Genomic DNA, 15737 nt, shown 5'->3' with positions numbered 1-15737 from the left:
CCCAGCCCTAGGAGACACTTTGTGGTGCTGCTGCTTCCGACAGGAGGGTTTTCATAGGCAGGCAGGAGGCTATACCAATGCGCTGGAAGTGGTTATTGGCTGTCTGGGAGGAGACAGAAGGAAGGATCGAAGGATCATTTGGGGAGAAAACTTTGTGAGGAGGGCAGTGAAAGAGTGAAAAGTTTTTCTTAGCCACACTTACTTGTGCAAACTGGACTGAACTCCCAAACAGTTCAAAAGGACACAAACATGTTTGCAATCGGTGTCCCATCGAACGGTTGAGCTAACGTAGGCTAATGCGATTAGCATGAGGTTGTAAGTAACAAGAACATTTCCCAGGACATAGACATATCTGTTATTGGCAGAAAGCTTAGATTCTTGTTAATCTAACTGCACTGTCCAATTTACAGTAGCTATTACAGTGAAATAATACCATGCTATTGTTTGAGAAGAGTGAACAATTTTGAACATGAAAATGTATTAATAAACAAAATAAGCACATTTGGGCAGTCTGGAATCAACATTTTGAACGGAAATGCAATTGTTGATTGGATTAGTCTAAAACTTTGCACATACACTGCCATCTAGTGGACAAAATCTTAATTGCACCTGGGCTGGAATAATACATTATGGCCTTTCTCTTGCCTTTCTCTTGCAAAGATGATGGTACAAAAAAATACAAAAGAACAGTTGGTTTTTTCTTTGTTTTATCTTTTACCAGATCTATTGTGTTATATTCTCCTACATTCCTTTCACATTTCCACAAACTTCAAAGTGTTTCCTTTCAAATGGTACCAAGAATATGAATATCCTTGCTTCAGGGCCTGAGCTACAGGCAGTTAGATTTGGGTATGTCATTTTAGGCGAAAATTGAAAAAAAGGGGCAGATCCTTAAGAGGTTCATTGTATTTTAGATGGAAGACTGTAGGATTGATGGAGAAATAGGGGAGAAGATGAAATATTGATTGTAACGGTCGTCTGTGGTGGAAGAATGTGAGGACCAAAGCGCAGCGTGGTAAGTGTTCATATTTTTTTATAAAACAACTGAACACTGAACAAAACAATAAACGACTAACGAACAGTCCCGTAAGGTGAATGGAAAGAACACTAAACAGGAAATAATCAGCCACAAAACACAGGTGGGTAAAGGCTACCTATAAGTATGATTCTCAATTAGAGACAACGAACGACACCTGCCTCTGATTGAGAACCATACCAGGCCAAACACCAAACCACAACATAGAAAAAAGAACATAGACTACCCACCCCAACTCACTCCCTGACCAAACTAAAACAAAGGCATAACAAAGGTACTAAGGTCAGAACGTGACATTGATACAGCGTGTTAGAGCATGAGAGGAGAGATATGTAAAAGAGAGAATGAGAGAGAGAGAGTTAGACAGAAGGAAGATAGAGGGGGAGAGACTGGTAGAGGAGAGGCAGTCAGTGGCAATGTGTTGCAGAGAGGTGCAGTGTGGATCAGTGCAGAGGCCATTAATGAGGCCATTAAACTGTCCTAGATACCTCTGTGTGTGTGTGTGTGATAAAGGCCTGATCAATATCAAGATTTAGGGGCTCATTCACAGCCTGCCCTGCCCTGTGCTGGACACACGCACACACACAGCTCAGATTATTTACATCTTCTCTCTACACAGCTCAGGTTATTAACACCTTCTCTCTACACAGCTCAGGTTATTTACACCTTCTCTCTACGCAGTTTAGGTTATTAACACCTTCTCTTTACATAGCTCAGGTTATTTACACCTTCTCTCTACACAGCTCAGGTTATTTACACCTTCTTTCTACACAGCTCAGGTTATTTACACCTTCTCTCTACACAGCTCAGGTTATTAACACCTTCTCTCTATGCAGCTCAGGTTATTAACACCTCTCTACACAGCTCAGGTTATTTACACCTTCTTTCTACACAGCTCAGGTTATTTACACCTTCTCTCTACACAGCTCAGGTTATTTACACCTTCTCTCTACACAGTTCAGATTATTTACACCGTCTCTCTACACAGCTCAGGTTATTAACACCTTCTCTCTACACAGCTCAGGTTATTTACACCTTCTCTCTACACAGCTCAGGTTATTTACACCTTCTCTCTACACAGCTCAGATTATTTACACCTTCTCTCTACACAGCTCAGGTTATTAACACCTTCTCTCTACACAGCCCAGGTTTAGTCATCTCCCATGTTATGTTTTTTCGGGAACATTATGCTTTAATTTACTTAGGAGCACACAGTGTACAGACCTAAGGGTTGTGCGGTAAATTTGTAATATCTACTGTATTAAGGTTAATGCGTACAAGGGTCATTTCAGTCGAGGACCGGAGGAATGGGTAATGTAAAAAAAACTCTGGAAATGTTCTCTGATTTAACACAATGTCCTCAACAGCATCCATCTCTCCCTCCATCCCTCCTCCCCTCCATCCCTCCTCCCCTCCATCCCTACATCCAAGACACTTAAGCCATATGAACAGCTGAATGACATCATTCAGAGAGGGACTTTTCTTCCCTCTTTTACTGCTTTCCTCTGCCTTCATCTTTTTCTCCTGACTGGCACAACATTGTACCCTAGATTGCGTGCCAACTGCCAAACCCTCTGTATCTAAATACTCCTCCTCAAATCAAAGTGTATTTGTCACGTGCGCCGAATACAACAGGTAGACCTTACAGTGAAATGCTTACTTACAGGCTCTAACCAATAGTGTAAAAAAGGTATTAGGTGAACAAAAGGTAAGTAAAGAAATAAAAACAACAGTAAAAAGACAGTTAAAAATTGAGGTAATATGTAACTATGCATATATGATGAACAGAGAGTAGCAGTAGCGTAAAAGAGGGGTTGGTGGGTGGTGGGTGACGGGACACAACGCAGATAGCCCGGTTAGCCAATGACACAACGCAGATAGCCCGGTTAGCCAATGTGCGGGAGCACTGGTTGGTCAGGCCAATTGAGGTAGTATGTAACTATGCATATATTATAAACAGAGTGTAGCAGCAGCATAAAAGAGGGGTTGGGGACACAAACACACACACACACACACACACACACACACACACACACACACACACACACACACACACACACACACACACACACACACACACACACACACACACACACACACACAAAATGCAGATAGTCCAGGTAGCCATTTGATTACCTGTTCAGGAGTCTTATGGCTTGGGTGTAAAAACTGTTGAGAAGCTTTTTTGTCCTAGACTTGGCACTCCTGTACCGCTTGCCATGCGGTAGTAGAGAGAACAGTCTATGACTGGGGTGGCTGGGGTCTTTGACAATTTCTGGGCCTTCCCCTGACACCGCCTGGTCCTGGATGGCAGGCAGCTTTGCCTCAGTGATGTACTGGAACGTACGCACTACCCTCTCTAGTGCCTTGCAGTTGGAGGCCGAGCAATTGCCGTACCAGGCAGTAACGCAACCAGTGCTCTCGATGTTGCAGATGTAGAATCTTTTGAGGATCTCAGGACCCATGCCAAATCTTTTTAGTTTCCTGAGGGGGAATAGGCTTTGTTGTGCCCTTTTCACGACTGTCTTGGTGTGTTTGGACCATTCTAGTTTGTTGGTGATGTGGACACCAAGGAACTTGAAGCTTTCAACCTGCTCCATTACAGCCCAGTCGATGAGAATGGGGGCGTGCTCGGTCCTCTTTTTCTGTAATCCACAATCATCTCCTTAGTCTTGGTTACGTTGAGGGACAGGTTGTTATTCTGGCACCACCCTGCCAGGTCCTCCTCCCAGTCCAGTGAAACTCATTTTAGAAGTAGTCCCAAAATTCCCACAGAAATGCAAACATCTCTTCCATCCTGCAGCCTTCATGGGCATGTGGAAACCAGCAAAACAAAGCAAGTTCAACAAAACAGACTGCGGCTCAGAAGGATTCTATACAGTCCTCCCAGATGCAGTCAGGTCCAAATCTAAACAACCAAAATAAGAGATTTGAGCCTCTGACGTAACTTAAACCAGAGGGATGTGAGGGGAACCACGCCAAGGCCCATTTGGATCCCTACTCATTATGTTTTGTGTTTACGTGCTTTGAGTGCATTAAGTCTTTCCATGTGTTGGTGTTGGTGTACACGGGTTGTTTTAGACTAGGAACACATGAAGACACACAGCCATAGTTGACGAGTTGCAGGCTAAATGGGAGAAAAGACCAAGATTTAGGAGTTCATTCACAGCCTGCCCTACCCTGTGCTGGACACACGCACACACAGCTCAGTTTATTTACACCTTCTTTCTACACAGCCCAGGTTATTTACACCTTCTTTCTACACAGCCCAGGTTATTTACACCTTCTTTCTACACAGCCCAGGTTATTTACACCTTCTTTCTACACAGCCCAGGTTATTTACACCTTCTTTCTACACAGCCCAGGTTTAGTTGTGCGCTCTATAAGACTCTCTTGTATTTATTGAATCGCTTGTTCATTTTCTCGTTCCCTTTGTTTGTCCATTGCTTAGTTCATTCATCCATTCAGTCAGTCAGTCAGTCAGTCAGTCAGTCAGACAGTCAATAAATCATTTGAGTATCATAGAGTTTACAAATTTCTTCATAATTATCTACATGGGCTGTTACTTTTTCTCACTGCCTCAATGCACAGCACTGACTGACTATAAGAGAGCATAGAAAAGCTTCATGTCAAACCATTTCATCATCCTCTACTCCTCTCCAGGGCTGGCTGAAGGTGCCATTTTGTTTCATTTGATGCCAGTTTCTCATAAATGTTGTAACTTGTCCCTTGAACCCAGAAACTGGCAGCTAGCTGGAGGCGATCGAAGGAGAATGGCTCTGAATGCTACTGAGCTCCTTAAACCTCAAGATGTCTTTATCTAGTGTCTGAAGTACAACAGAGAAAAATGAATTTTGTAAACCAAAAGACAAGCTTGTCTTCCTTAATTATTTTCATTACAGTCTTTGCCACTAAATCTCTCCTCGGGCTATCAAATATAATTCCATGTTCCAGTTAACTCTAGAACATCCAGGACATGACACAATCAAGAACGCGACAATAATGCCTGTTTTACGTCTACAATTCAAGAGTGGTGGCGCTACTGGCATCACTGGAGGGATTTGAAAAATGGTTAATTGGTTCCCTGACAGAAACTCTCGGAAATGCAGCACAGAACAGGGCACAGAAAGGAACAGAACAGAACAGTGCAGAACAGAACAGAACAGGACAGTGTAGAACAGAACAGCACAGAACACTGGAGAACTGAAGCTTCCCTGTGATCTGTGAGGCCCATTACCATGTAGTCACGACTGGGCAGTCCTTCTGAGTTACTGCTAGTAGGGAGGCAGTGATCAACAGCATGCCTAGAGGGGAGAGAGGGAGAGAGGGAGAGAGGGAGAGAGGGAGGGAGAGAGAGAGTGAGAGCCTGTTACCCCTTATCTGAATTGAACAGAGGCCCCTATTAGATGACTATGGTGTGGTGGTGCTGTGTCTTTAAGGAGAAACCCACAATTAAACTGTTCTATGAGGGAATGGGCCTTGGATCACTGGTCAGCTGACCAATTACCGGGACGTTTCCGACCAATCGTTGAACTGGGAATTAGTCAAGCATCCCGGGAACGTCCAGCTGGGAATTGAGGGAGTTGATGCAAAGGGAGAATGGGACTAATTATTTTAACCTAAAGCATTTACTAAAGACATTTATACCACAATATTATTGAGAATGGGAATGAGAGGGCTACTTAGACAGTGTTGGGAAGGGATCACAGCAGTGATTGATATGAGGCATGCGTTGAGGTGTTCAGAGGCTTGACTTCAGTGCAGGACAGGATTTGACTGGGAAGACAAAAAACAACAACACACTACACAGTTAGACAAAAAACAACAACACACTACACAGTTAGACAAAAAACAACAACACACTACACAGTACACAGTTAGACAAAAGAGCTAAGAATGGGTTAGTCCAAGCAAGGAGTAAAATCATTGGTGTGTAATAATGTGATTGTTTATGTGATTGATTTTACATACAGTAATGAGAGAAAATTGATATGGGTGCTCACAGTGCTTGGAGAGGCAACATTCAATGTGCCAGTGGATGAGCAGGCACATGAGACGTGGCTTCAGTTCATGTCAGGAGAGAGTTGACAATGGTTGTGGAGTGGAGTAGTCATCACCTCTTAATCAGGGAACAGGAGGGGACTTAGCTGTAGATACAAATAGCAGATACATTCCATTACAGCTGTGCCGTTGTAGGTTTGAACAACAAGTTTGTCCATGAAGTTAAACTCAGACAGCGCATCACGCCCACTTGACACATGACACATCAAAGTAGCCCAGGAAACATTCCTGGATAAAGCCCTGATCATCCACATACATGACGACATGACATATTATTTTGCTCCTTTGCACCCCAGTATTTCTACTTTGCACTCTCATCTACTGTCAAATCTACCATTCCAATGTTTTTAATTGCTATATTGTATTTACTTCGTCACCATGGCCTATTTATTGCCTTTACCTCCCTTATCTTAACTCATTTGCTCACATTGTATATAGACTTATTTTTCTACTGTATTATTGACTGTATGGTTGTTTTACTCCATGTGTAACTCTGTGTTGTTATATGTGTCGAACTGCTTTGCTTTGGCCAGGTGGCAGGTCGCATCTTGGCCAGGTCGCAGTTGTAAATGAGAACTTGTTCTCAACTTGCCTACCTGGTTAAATAAAGGTTAAATTAAAACGTTAAAAAATTCAAAAATAATATATTTTGTATAGTTTTATCTAAAAAAACTTTTTAGTGTTTCACAATTCTTATTTTTATGAAATTTCATTGAAGAGGATGGTCCTCCCCCTTCCTCTGAGGAGGAGCCTCCACTGATGTGATGGCCCTGTGCTGTAGTGTGGAGTTAAAGAGTCGTAGATGTGTAATGTGATGGCCTTGTGTTAGAGTAGCAGTCTGCAGAACCCCCCCCCCCCCCACTGCGCGCGCTCTCACTCTCTCTCTCTCTCTCTCTCTCTCTCTCTCTCTCTCTCTCTCTCTCTCTCTCGCTCGCTCGCTCGCTCGCTCGCTCGCTCGCTAGGGTCACTGGGAGGGTTGACTTTGATTAATGTTAAGCCGAGTGTTGCATTAAAATCTGGGGGCAGCTAGTTGGGCCAGATAAAAGTAGAACAGAGGAACAAGGGAAGGGGGAGGGATGCAGGATTGGGGAGGAGATAAGTGCAGGGGACAGCCACCAATCACTGTCATCGCTGGTGTCCCCTGGTAGCGATGGGGACGCGTTTTGACTTCAGCAGGCTTGACCCTTGACCTGCAGCCAGGTACTGACAGTCCTGTTACAAAAACAGGCTCATTACAAACAGGGCACTAACACACATAGGCCTTCAGGATGAGGACTAGGCAAACTTTTTATCCATGAGTTGCAGAAGTGCTACGATAATTTAATTGTGACTTTTAGACAGGGGGTACAGTATATTGTACTTCAGTGTGTGTGGAGATTTTTAAATGGAAATGTTTAACGCAGCAGCACAACCATGGGCACACACCCTCACTCATCCAATCAGTGAGACATGCTAAAACCATGTAGAATTACAAATATCTGCCTTGTCTTACTATAATTGGCCAAACTGTGTCTGTCTGGTTAAATACATGAGTCTGGGTCTTAGTTTCTGTCCCAAATGGCACACTTTTCCCTATACAGTGCACAAGTGCACAACAGAGCGCAATGGGCTGTGGTCAAAAGTAGTGCACTTTGTAGACAATATGGTTCCATTTGGGATGCACACTCAGTCTGGTTCTAGAATACACACTCCCTTCCGCTACCCCCTTCCGATGCTCCGAGTGCATGGAAGACAACAGCAGCGTTGGGGCCTACTGGGGCTGTCAGTAACACTGTGTGCTGTGCTGTGCTGTGCCCAGGGCCGGTAATTGATAACGCGGCCCAGCAGAGCTCTGGGCACTGGAGCGTGTGGCAGCCAGATAGGAGAGGCTGAGCTATACCAAGGTGAGACAGGGTAGGATGAGAGTGCGGGGGCTGAAACCGAGAGAGGGAGGCAGGTGGAGTGGAGGGGGGTTGAGTTGATTGGCTGGGGGTTATTTGGGGATTTTGGGAGCTGGAGTGTGAATAAAGTTTGGTGTGTTTACGAAAAGTGTGTGTGTGGGGGGGGGGGGCAGGGTGTGTGTATAGTAGTGTGTGGTAGAATGAGGTGATGGAGGGGTTTATTTCCACAAAATAGAGTGTGTATAGACATACTGTATCTGGCGCTCTGTCAGTATGTTTTGGGGTCAGAATAATGAGCCTCCATCTCTCAGCCTTCCACACAGAGATCCAAAAATGCACTCAACTACAGTATATACTAACGTCATTCTCCTGTATCATGCTTTTTATTTTTATTTAACTAGGAAAGTCAGTTAAGAACAAATTCTTATTTATAATGATGGCCTACCCTGGCCAAACCCAGATGACTCTGGGCCAATTGTGCGCCACCCTATGGGACTCCCACTCACAGCCAGATGTGATACAGCCTGGAGCCGAACCAGGGATTGTAGTGGCACCTCTTGCACTGAGATGCAGTGCCTTAGGCAGGAAACTAAATGACATCAACAGAAAATATACTTAGTGATAGAATATGGAGACCCGAAGTATATGAAATACGTAAGTGGAAAAAAATAAAGACCTTTTCCGTTACAAATGTAGACATAGAGGACAGAGAAAAGCCGACCCCCAATATAATTTGGGATGCCTTTAAAGTGTGCAATAGGGGAATAATAATCTCATACTCAGTAAAAATTCAATCTGAGTTAGAAATTACAATTAAACACTATCTTTAAAAAAAGCCCATAAAAAATATTTACATGGAAAATAAATGTCTGTAATATGTTATTTTACTTTTGAAGAGAGTCAACACCTACAGGTTAAACTCAAATGTGGCATACTATTTAATGGGAAATAAACCTGGTACACACCTTGCAGCTCTCACATAATGAATACAATTTTAAACGATTAGGATACAAATGCTTTAATAAGAAACAACAACGATATTCATAACAAAAAATACATGAAAATCTATAAAAATCAGAATGAAATAACAGTTGGTCTGATCCTACAGCTTTCTTAGACTCAATTACCATGAAGCAACTGTAGGCAGATAGAAAACAATCACTAAAATGGAAATCACCCCAAGATAAGTATTGCTTGGTGAAAAGCACCAGGGATGGATGGCTTTCCCATAGCATTTTGTCTATATTCTGGGTCAAAGTAGCTCCCCTTTTTACTCTAATGACAATACAAATGTGCTTCCGAGTTCCATGTATCAAACAGTTATGTCAGTTGTATTAGAACCAGGGAAATCAGGAGAGTCCCCTGCAGATTACAGTCCCAGAAGTGGAATAAATTGCGGCAATAAAATAATAGCAAAACTCATAAGCAACAGAATGAGGTTTATTAAAAATAGACACTTACAAAGAAATACAAGAACATGTTTCAATTTAATACTATACGCTAAAAAACAAGATGTAGATTTATCAATAATGGTTGTTGATGCCGAAAAAGCTTTCGACTGTCTTGAGTGGCCTTTTCTAAGTATTCTAATTCCTAATTCTATGCTTCCATATACTCCTGGAATGGATACTGCGAAAGATAAGCAAAGAGCAAAGAGATGGATGTAACGTATTTCTCCTGTCCAATCAGGGCTAAATTCACACAGACACACATATTCATGCTACACTCACATCACAATTGCTGCTACACTCACATCACAATTGCTGCAACCAGAGTCATATTTACTATTACTAATACAAAATGATACTGCACAATTTAAACACTTTCTATGATACATTGGACTATACATGTGACTACACATTATGTATATAATACAATACAATACAGTACATGTATAGTGACAATACAGTACATGTATAGTGACAATACATTAAATGTATAGTGACAACACAGTAAATGTATAGTGACAATACAGTAAATGTATAGTGACAACACAGTAAATGTATAGTGACAAAACAGTAAATGTATAGTCCAATATATCAGAGAAAGTGTTTACGTGTTTGCCTTCCTGTATTATACTTATGTTAAAAAATATATATATGTTCTACTGAGCCATTTACTTTATGTTCGTATTCTTATCTTTTTGTTGCATTGTCAAGGAGTAACCTTGAAGTAAGCATTTCGTTGGATGGTGTATACCATGTATATCCTGTACATACGACTAATAAAACTTGACACTAAACGCTTGTCATCGCCGCTCACAGTCTCCAACCCAACCACCCCTTCCTCTGCTAGCCCAGTAAGACAGGAACAAGGAATCATAATAGAGATGATAGCACGGAGGACAAAAGCAAGGGAATGAAGGGGAAATTGCTGGGGCAGTGGGTTAATTCAGAGCCCATATGTGTGCACTCAGGTGTGCTGTGTCTGAATGGGAGAGAGAGCAGAGAGAGAGAGAGAGAGCATAAGAGAATAGGCCCACACTGTGCACCCAGGTCGAAACCATTAAAAAGAGATGGGATGGAGTTTTATTCCAAAGGGCAGTTTCTTATCAAGAAAATAATGTAACACTTCATATGGTCCAGGTCTTTGTGCTGCATTAGGTAATGATTTTATTCAGACCCAATGTAGATTTTTACCTTACTGTATCGGAGGCGGAGATCCACACAAAGAGAGAGAAATGGGGACCTTGAAAAGTGAGGATGTTTTTAAAGATGTGCTTGCTGCCCCATGACAGGTCTGACTGCAGATTCTTAACGGCTTGACTTTTGTCTGATCATTTTTTCTGTGTTACAAAGTGTTAACTTTGTGTAACTTTCATTGCCACTTTCTTGCATCGTTCAGGCTGTTACAAGGCACAGAGAAGCCATTTTGGTTTTCCATACAGAGTGGTTGTTAAACTTCCTGTTTCTCTTCCTGTTTCCTGTTTGCAGCCCCCTCGATCGTACCCATCATGCACCAGGTGAGCTCCACCATGAAGAGCTTCACGTTGTCATGGCCACAGCCCGAACAGCCCAACGGAATCATCTTGGACTACGAGCTACGCTTCTATGAGAAGGTAGGCTCTGTGTATGTGTGTGTTTGTGTGTGCGTGTGTGCATGTGTGTACTGTATAAGGGTACGTCTGCACAGACATTCATCTGATTATACACTGTGTTTATCTGTATGTGAATTGATACAAAAGATACCAAGAGAAGTTTCTCTTCTGTTCCGAAGTGAAATCCCCAACCCCCCTGGGCTGATAATGTCATCTCAGTTCCACCTCCAGTCCACCTTTCCTTCCCACTGTTCTTTGGTTTCCCTGCCTTCCCTGTCGGATGAAGTGAATACCTTGACCTCCGCTCCATCTCGCTCCCCTCCCTACTCCAACTGCGGTAATGCTATGCGTCTGGTGGGGCTAGCATCGACCCGTCTACTGCCGTCTGCTCCTATACAATAGAACCTGCTTTAATAAGATACAAGAGCTGACCAGAGTGGCTATGGTAGCAGGTTTTATTGACCTGCAGGCTTTTCCCAAGTCCTCAGTCTACAGACATGATGATATAGAGCCTGAAGAAGACAGAGTCTAGAAAAGAGAAGGCAGTGTATGTTTGAGATGTTGTTTGTGTACTTTAGGTGGTCGATAGGTTGGTCGGCTGGTTGGTGGTTTGGTCGGCTGGTTGGTGGGTGGGTTGGTCGGCTGGTTGGTGGGTTAGTAGGTTGGTTATTGGGTAGGTTAGTCGGTTGGTTGGTGCGTGGGTGGGTTAGTCGGTTGGTTGGTGGGTTAGTCGGCTGGTTGGTGGGTTGGTCGGCTGGTTTATGGGTTGGTCGGCTGGTTGGTGGGTTGGTCGGCGGGTTGGTCGGTGGGTTGGTTGGCTGGTTGGTCAACTGGTTGGTTGATTGGTCAACTGGTTGGTTGATTGGTCAACAGGTTGGTGGGTTCGTTGGTTGTCTGGTTGGTCGGCTGGTTGGTGGGTTGGTCGCCTAGTTGGTGGGTTGGTCGGCTGGTTGGTGAGTTGGTTGCCTAGTTGGTGTGTTGGTCGGCTGGTTGGTGGGTTGGATGACTGGTTGGTGAGTTGGTTGGCTGGTTGGTGGGTTGGTCGGTGGGTTGGTTGGCTGGTTGGGTTGTGGGTTGGTCAACTGGTTGGTTGATTGGTCAACAGGTTGGTGGGTTGGTCGTCTGGTTGGTGGGTTGGTCGGCTGGTTGGTGGGTTGGTCGCCTAGTTGGTGGGTTGGTGGGTTGGTCGGCTGGTTGGTGGGTTGGATGGCTGGTTTGTTGGTTGGTCGGGCGGTTGGTGGGTTGGTCAGCTGGTTGGTTGGTCAATAGGTTAATGGGTGGGTTGGCAGGTTAGTCTGCTGTTTGGTGGGTTGGTTGGCTGGTTTGTGAGTTGGTCGGATGTATGGTGGGTTGGTCGGCTGGTTGGTCAACTGGCTGGTTGAAAGGTTGGTGTGTTGGTCACCTGGTTGGTGGGTTGCTCGCCTGGTCGGTGGGTTGGTCAACTGGTTGGTTGATTAGTCAGGTTGGTGGGTTAGTCGGCTGATTGATGTGCTAATTGGCTGGTTGGTGTGTTAGTCAGCTGGTTGGTGGGTTGGTTGGGTGGTTGGTAGGTGGGTGGGTTGGTTGGTTGACTGGTTGGTTGGTCGATAGGTTCATGGGTTGGTCGGCTGGTTGGTGGGTTAGTCAACTGGTTGGTGGGTGGGTTAGTCGGCTGGTTAGTGGGTTGGTCGGCTGGTTGGTTGGTGGGTTAGTCTGCTGGTTGGTTGTTGGGTTGGTCGGCTGGTTGGTTGGTGGGTTGGTTGATCGGCTGGTTGCTGGGTTGGATGGCTGGTTGGTGGGTTGGTCATCTGGTTAATGGGTTGGCCGGCTGGTTGCTGGGTTGGTCGGCTGGTTGGTTGGTGGGTTAGTCGGTTGGTTGGATGGTGGGTTGGTCGGCTGGTTGGTTGGTGGGTGGGTTGGTTGGTGGGCTGGTTGGTGGGTGGGTGGGTTGGTCAGCTGGTCGGTGGGTTGTTCAACAGGTTGGTATTTTGGTTGCCTGGTTGGTGGGTTGGTCTTCTGGTTGGTGGGGTGGTTGATAGGTTGGAAGTTTGGATGGCTTGTTGGTGGGTTGGTCTTGTGTTTGTTTCCGTGGTTGATAGTTTGGTGGGTTAGTCGGCTGGTTGGTGGGTTAAGTCGGCTGGTTGGTGGGTTAGTCAGCTGGTTGGTGGGTTGGTTGGCTCATTGGTGGTTGATAGCCGGTTGTTGGATTGGTTTGCTGGTTGGTCGGCTGGTTGTTGGTTGGGTTGGTTGGCTTGTTGGTGGGTTGGTCAACTGGTTGGTTGATTGGTTGTTCGATAAGGTGGTGGTTGGTCAGCTGTTTGGTGTATTAGTTGGCTGGTTGGTGGGTAGTCGACTGGTTAGTGGGTTAATTAACTGGTTGGTTGGTTTTTTGATAAGTTGGTGTGTTGGCCGGCTGGTTGTTGGGTTGCTCGCTTAGTCGTTGGTTTGGAAAACTGTTGCTTGATTGGTCAACAGTTTGGTGTGTTGGTTGCCTGGTTGGTGGGATGATCGTCAGGTTGGTCGCCTAGTTGGTGAGTTGGTCGGGTAGCTGGTGTGTTTACGGACATATTCAATCAATCCTTATCCCAGCCTGCTATTCCCACATGCTTCAAGAGGGCCATCATTGTTCCTGTTCCCAAGAAAGCTAAGGTAACTGAGCTAAATGACTACCGCCCCGTAGCACTCACTTCCGACATCATGAAGTGCTTTGAGAGATTAGTCAAGGAACATATCACCTCCACCCTACCTGACACCCTAGACCCACTCCAATTTGCTTACCGCCCCAATAGGTCCACAGACGACGCAATCGCAATCACACTGCACACTGCCCTAACCCATCTGGACAAGAGGAATACCTATGTGAGAATTTTGTTCATCGACTACAGCTCAGCATTTAACACCATAGTACCCCCCAAACTCGTCATCAAGCTCCCCGCCCTGTGCAACTGTGTCCTGGACTTCCTGACGGGCCGCCCCCAGGTGGTGAGGGTAGGTAACAACATCTCCACATGCTGATCCTCAACACTGGGGCCCCACAAGGGTGTGTTCTCAGCCCTCTCCTGTACTCCCTGCTCACCCACGACTGTGTGGCCATGCACGCCTCCAACTCAATCATCAAGTTTGCAGACGACACTACAGTGGTAGGCTTGATTACCAACAACGAGACAGCCTACAGGGAGGAGGTGATGTCCCTCGGAAAATAACCTCACACTCAACGTCAACAAAACAAAGGAGATGATCGTGGACTTCAGGAAACGCAGAGGGAGCACCCCCCTATCCACATCAAAGGGACAGTAGTGGAGAGGGTAGAAGTTTTAAGTTTCTCGGGGGAAAACATCACTGACAAACTGAAATGGTCCACGCACACAGACAGCGTGGTGAAGAAGGCGCAGCAGCACCTCTTCAACCTCAGGAGGCTGAAGAAATTTGTCTTGTCACCAAAAACACTCACAAACTTTTACAGATGCACAATCGAGAGCATCCTGTCGGGCTGTATCACCGCCTGGAACGGCAACTGCTCCGCCCATAACTGTAAGGCTCCCCAGAGGGTAGTGAGGTCTGCACAACGCATCACCGGGGTCAAACTACCTGCTCTCCAGGACACCTACACCATCCGATGTCACAGGAAGGCCAAAAAGATCATCAAGGACAACAACCACCCGAGCCACTGCCTGTTCACCCCGCTATCATCCAGAAGGCGAGGTCAGTACAGGTGCATCAAAGCAGGGACCGAGAGACTGAAAAACAGCTTCTATCTCAAGGCCATCATACTGTTAAACAGCCATCACTAACATTGAGTGGCTGCTGCCAATTTTCATCATAGGTACACTTCAACTATGACAGACAAAATGAGGGAAAAAATCCAGAAAATCACATTGTAAGATTTGTAATGAATGTATTTGCAAATTATGGTGGAAAATAAGTATTTGGTCAATAACAAAAGTTTACCTCAATACTTTGTTATTTACCCTTTGTTGGCAATGACAGAGGTCAAACGTTTTCTGTAAGTTTTCACAAGGTTTTCACACACTGTTGCAGGTATTTTGGCCCATTCCTCCATGCAGATCTCCTCTAGAGCAGTGATGTTTTGGGGCTGTTGCTGGTCAGCACGGACTTTCAACTCCCTCCAAAGATTTTCTATGGGGTTGAGATCTGGAGACTGGCTAGGCCACTCCAGGACCTTGAAATACTTCTTACGAAGCCACTCCTTCGTTGCCCGGGCGGTGTGTTTGGGATCATTGTCATGCTGAAAGACCCAGCCACGTTTCATCTTCAATGCTCTTGCTGATGGAAGGAGGTTTTCACTCAAATTCTCCCGATACATGGCCCCATTCATTCTTTCCTTTACGGATCAGTCGTCCTGGTCCCTTTGCAGAAAAACAGCCCCAAAGCATGATGTTTCCAACCCCATGCTTCACAGTAGGTATGGTGTTCTTTGGATGCAACTCAGCATTCTTTGTCCTTCAAACACGACGAGTTGAGTTTTTACCAAAAAGTTATATTTTGGTTTCATCTGACCATATGACATTCTCCCAATCTTCAAATCAAATCAGATCAAATCAAATGTATTTATATAGCCCTTCGTACATCAGCTGATATCTCAAAGTGCTGTACAGAAACCCAGCCTAAAACCCCAAACAGCAAGCAATGCAGGTGTAGAAGCACGGTGGCTAGGAAAAACTCCCTAGAAAGGCCAAAACCTAGGAAGAAACCTAGAGAGGAACCAGGCTATGTGGGGTGGCCA

At 44.9% G+C, this 15737-nt stretch overlaps 1 protein-coding gene across 4 annotated transcripts in view; it reads left to right on the top strand.

The window, feature by feature from the left end:
- Positions 1–15737, top strand: part of LOC110508791 (ephrin type-B receptor 1) — a 376500-nt gene that overhangs the window by 284025 nt on the left and 76738 nt on the right. For all 4 annotated transcript variants that reach the window (XR_016492725.1, XR_016492724.1, XM_036966014.2 and 1 more), the window contains exon 6: positions 10911–11035. Coding sequence is in view for 2 of the 4 variants with exons in the window: in XM_036966014.2 (XP_036821909.2) it covers positions 10911–11035 (125 nt within the window). In the remaining 2 variants the exon portion in view is untranslated. The remainder of the gene's footprint in view (positions 1–10910; positions 11036–15737) is intronic.

This window comes from Oncorhynchus mykiss, chromosome 28 (genome assembly GCF_057628025.1).
Source record: "Oncorhynchus mykiss isolate SJ-2025 chromosome 28, ASM5762802v1, whole genome shotgun sequence".
NCBI lineage: Eukaryota > Metazoa > Chordata > Actinopteri > Salmoniformes > Salmonidae > Oncorhynchus > Oncorhynchus mykiss.
Note: the sequence above shows the minus strand (reverse complement) of the source record. Positions and strands in the feature narration are given on the sequence as shown.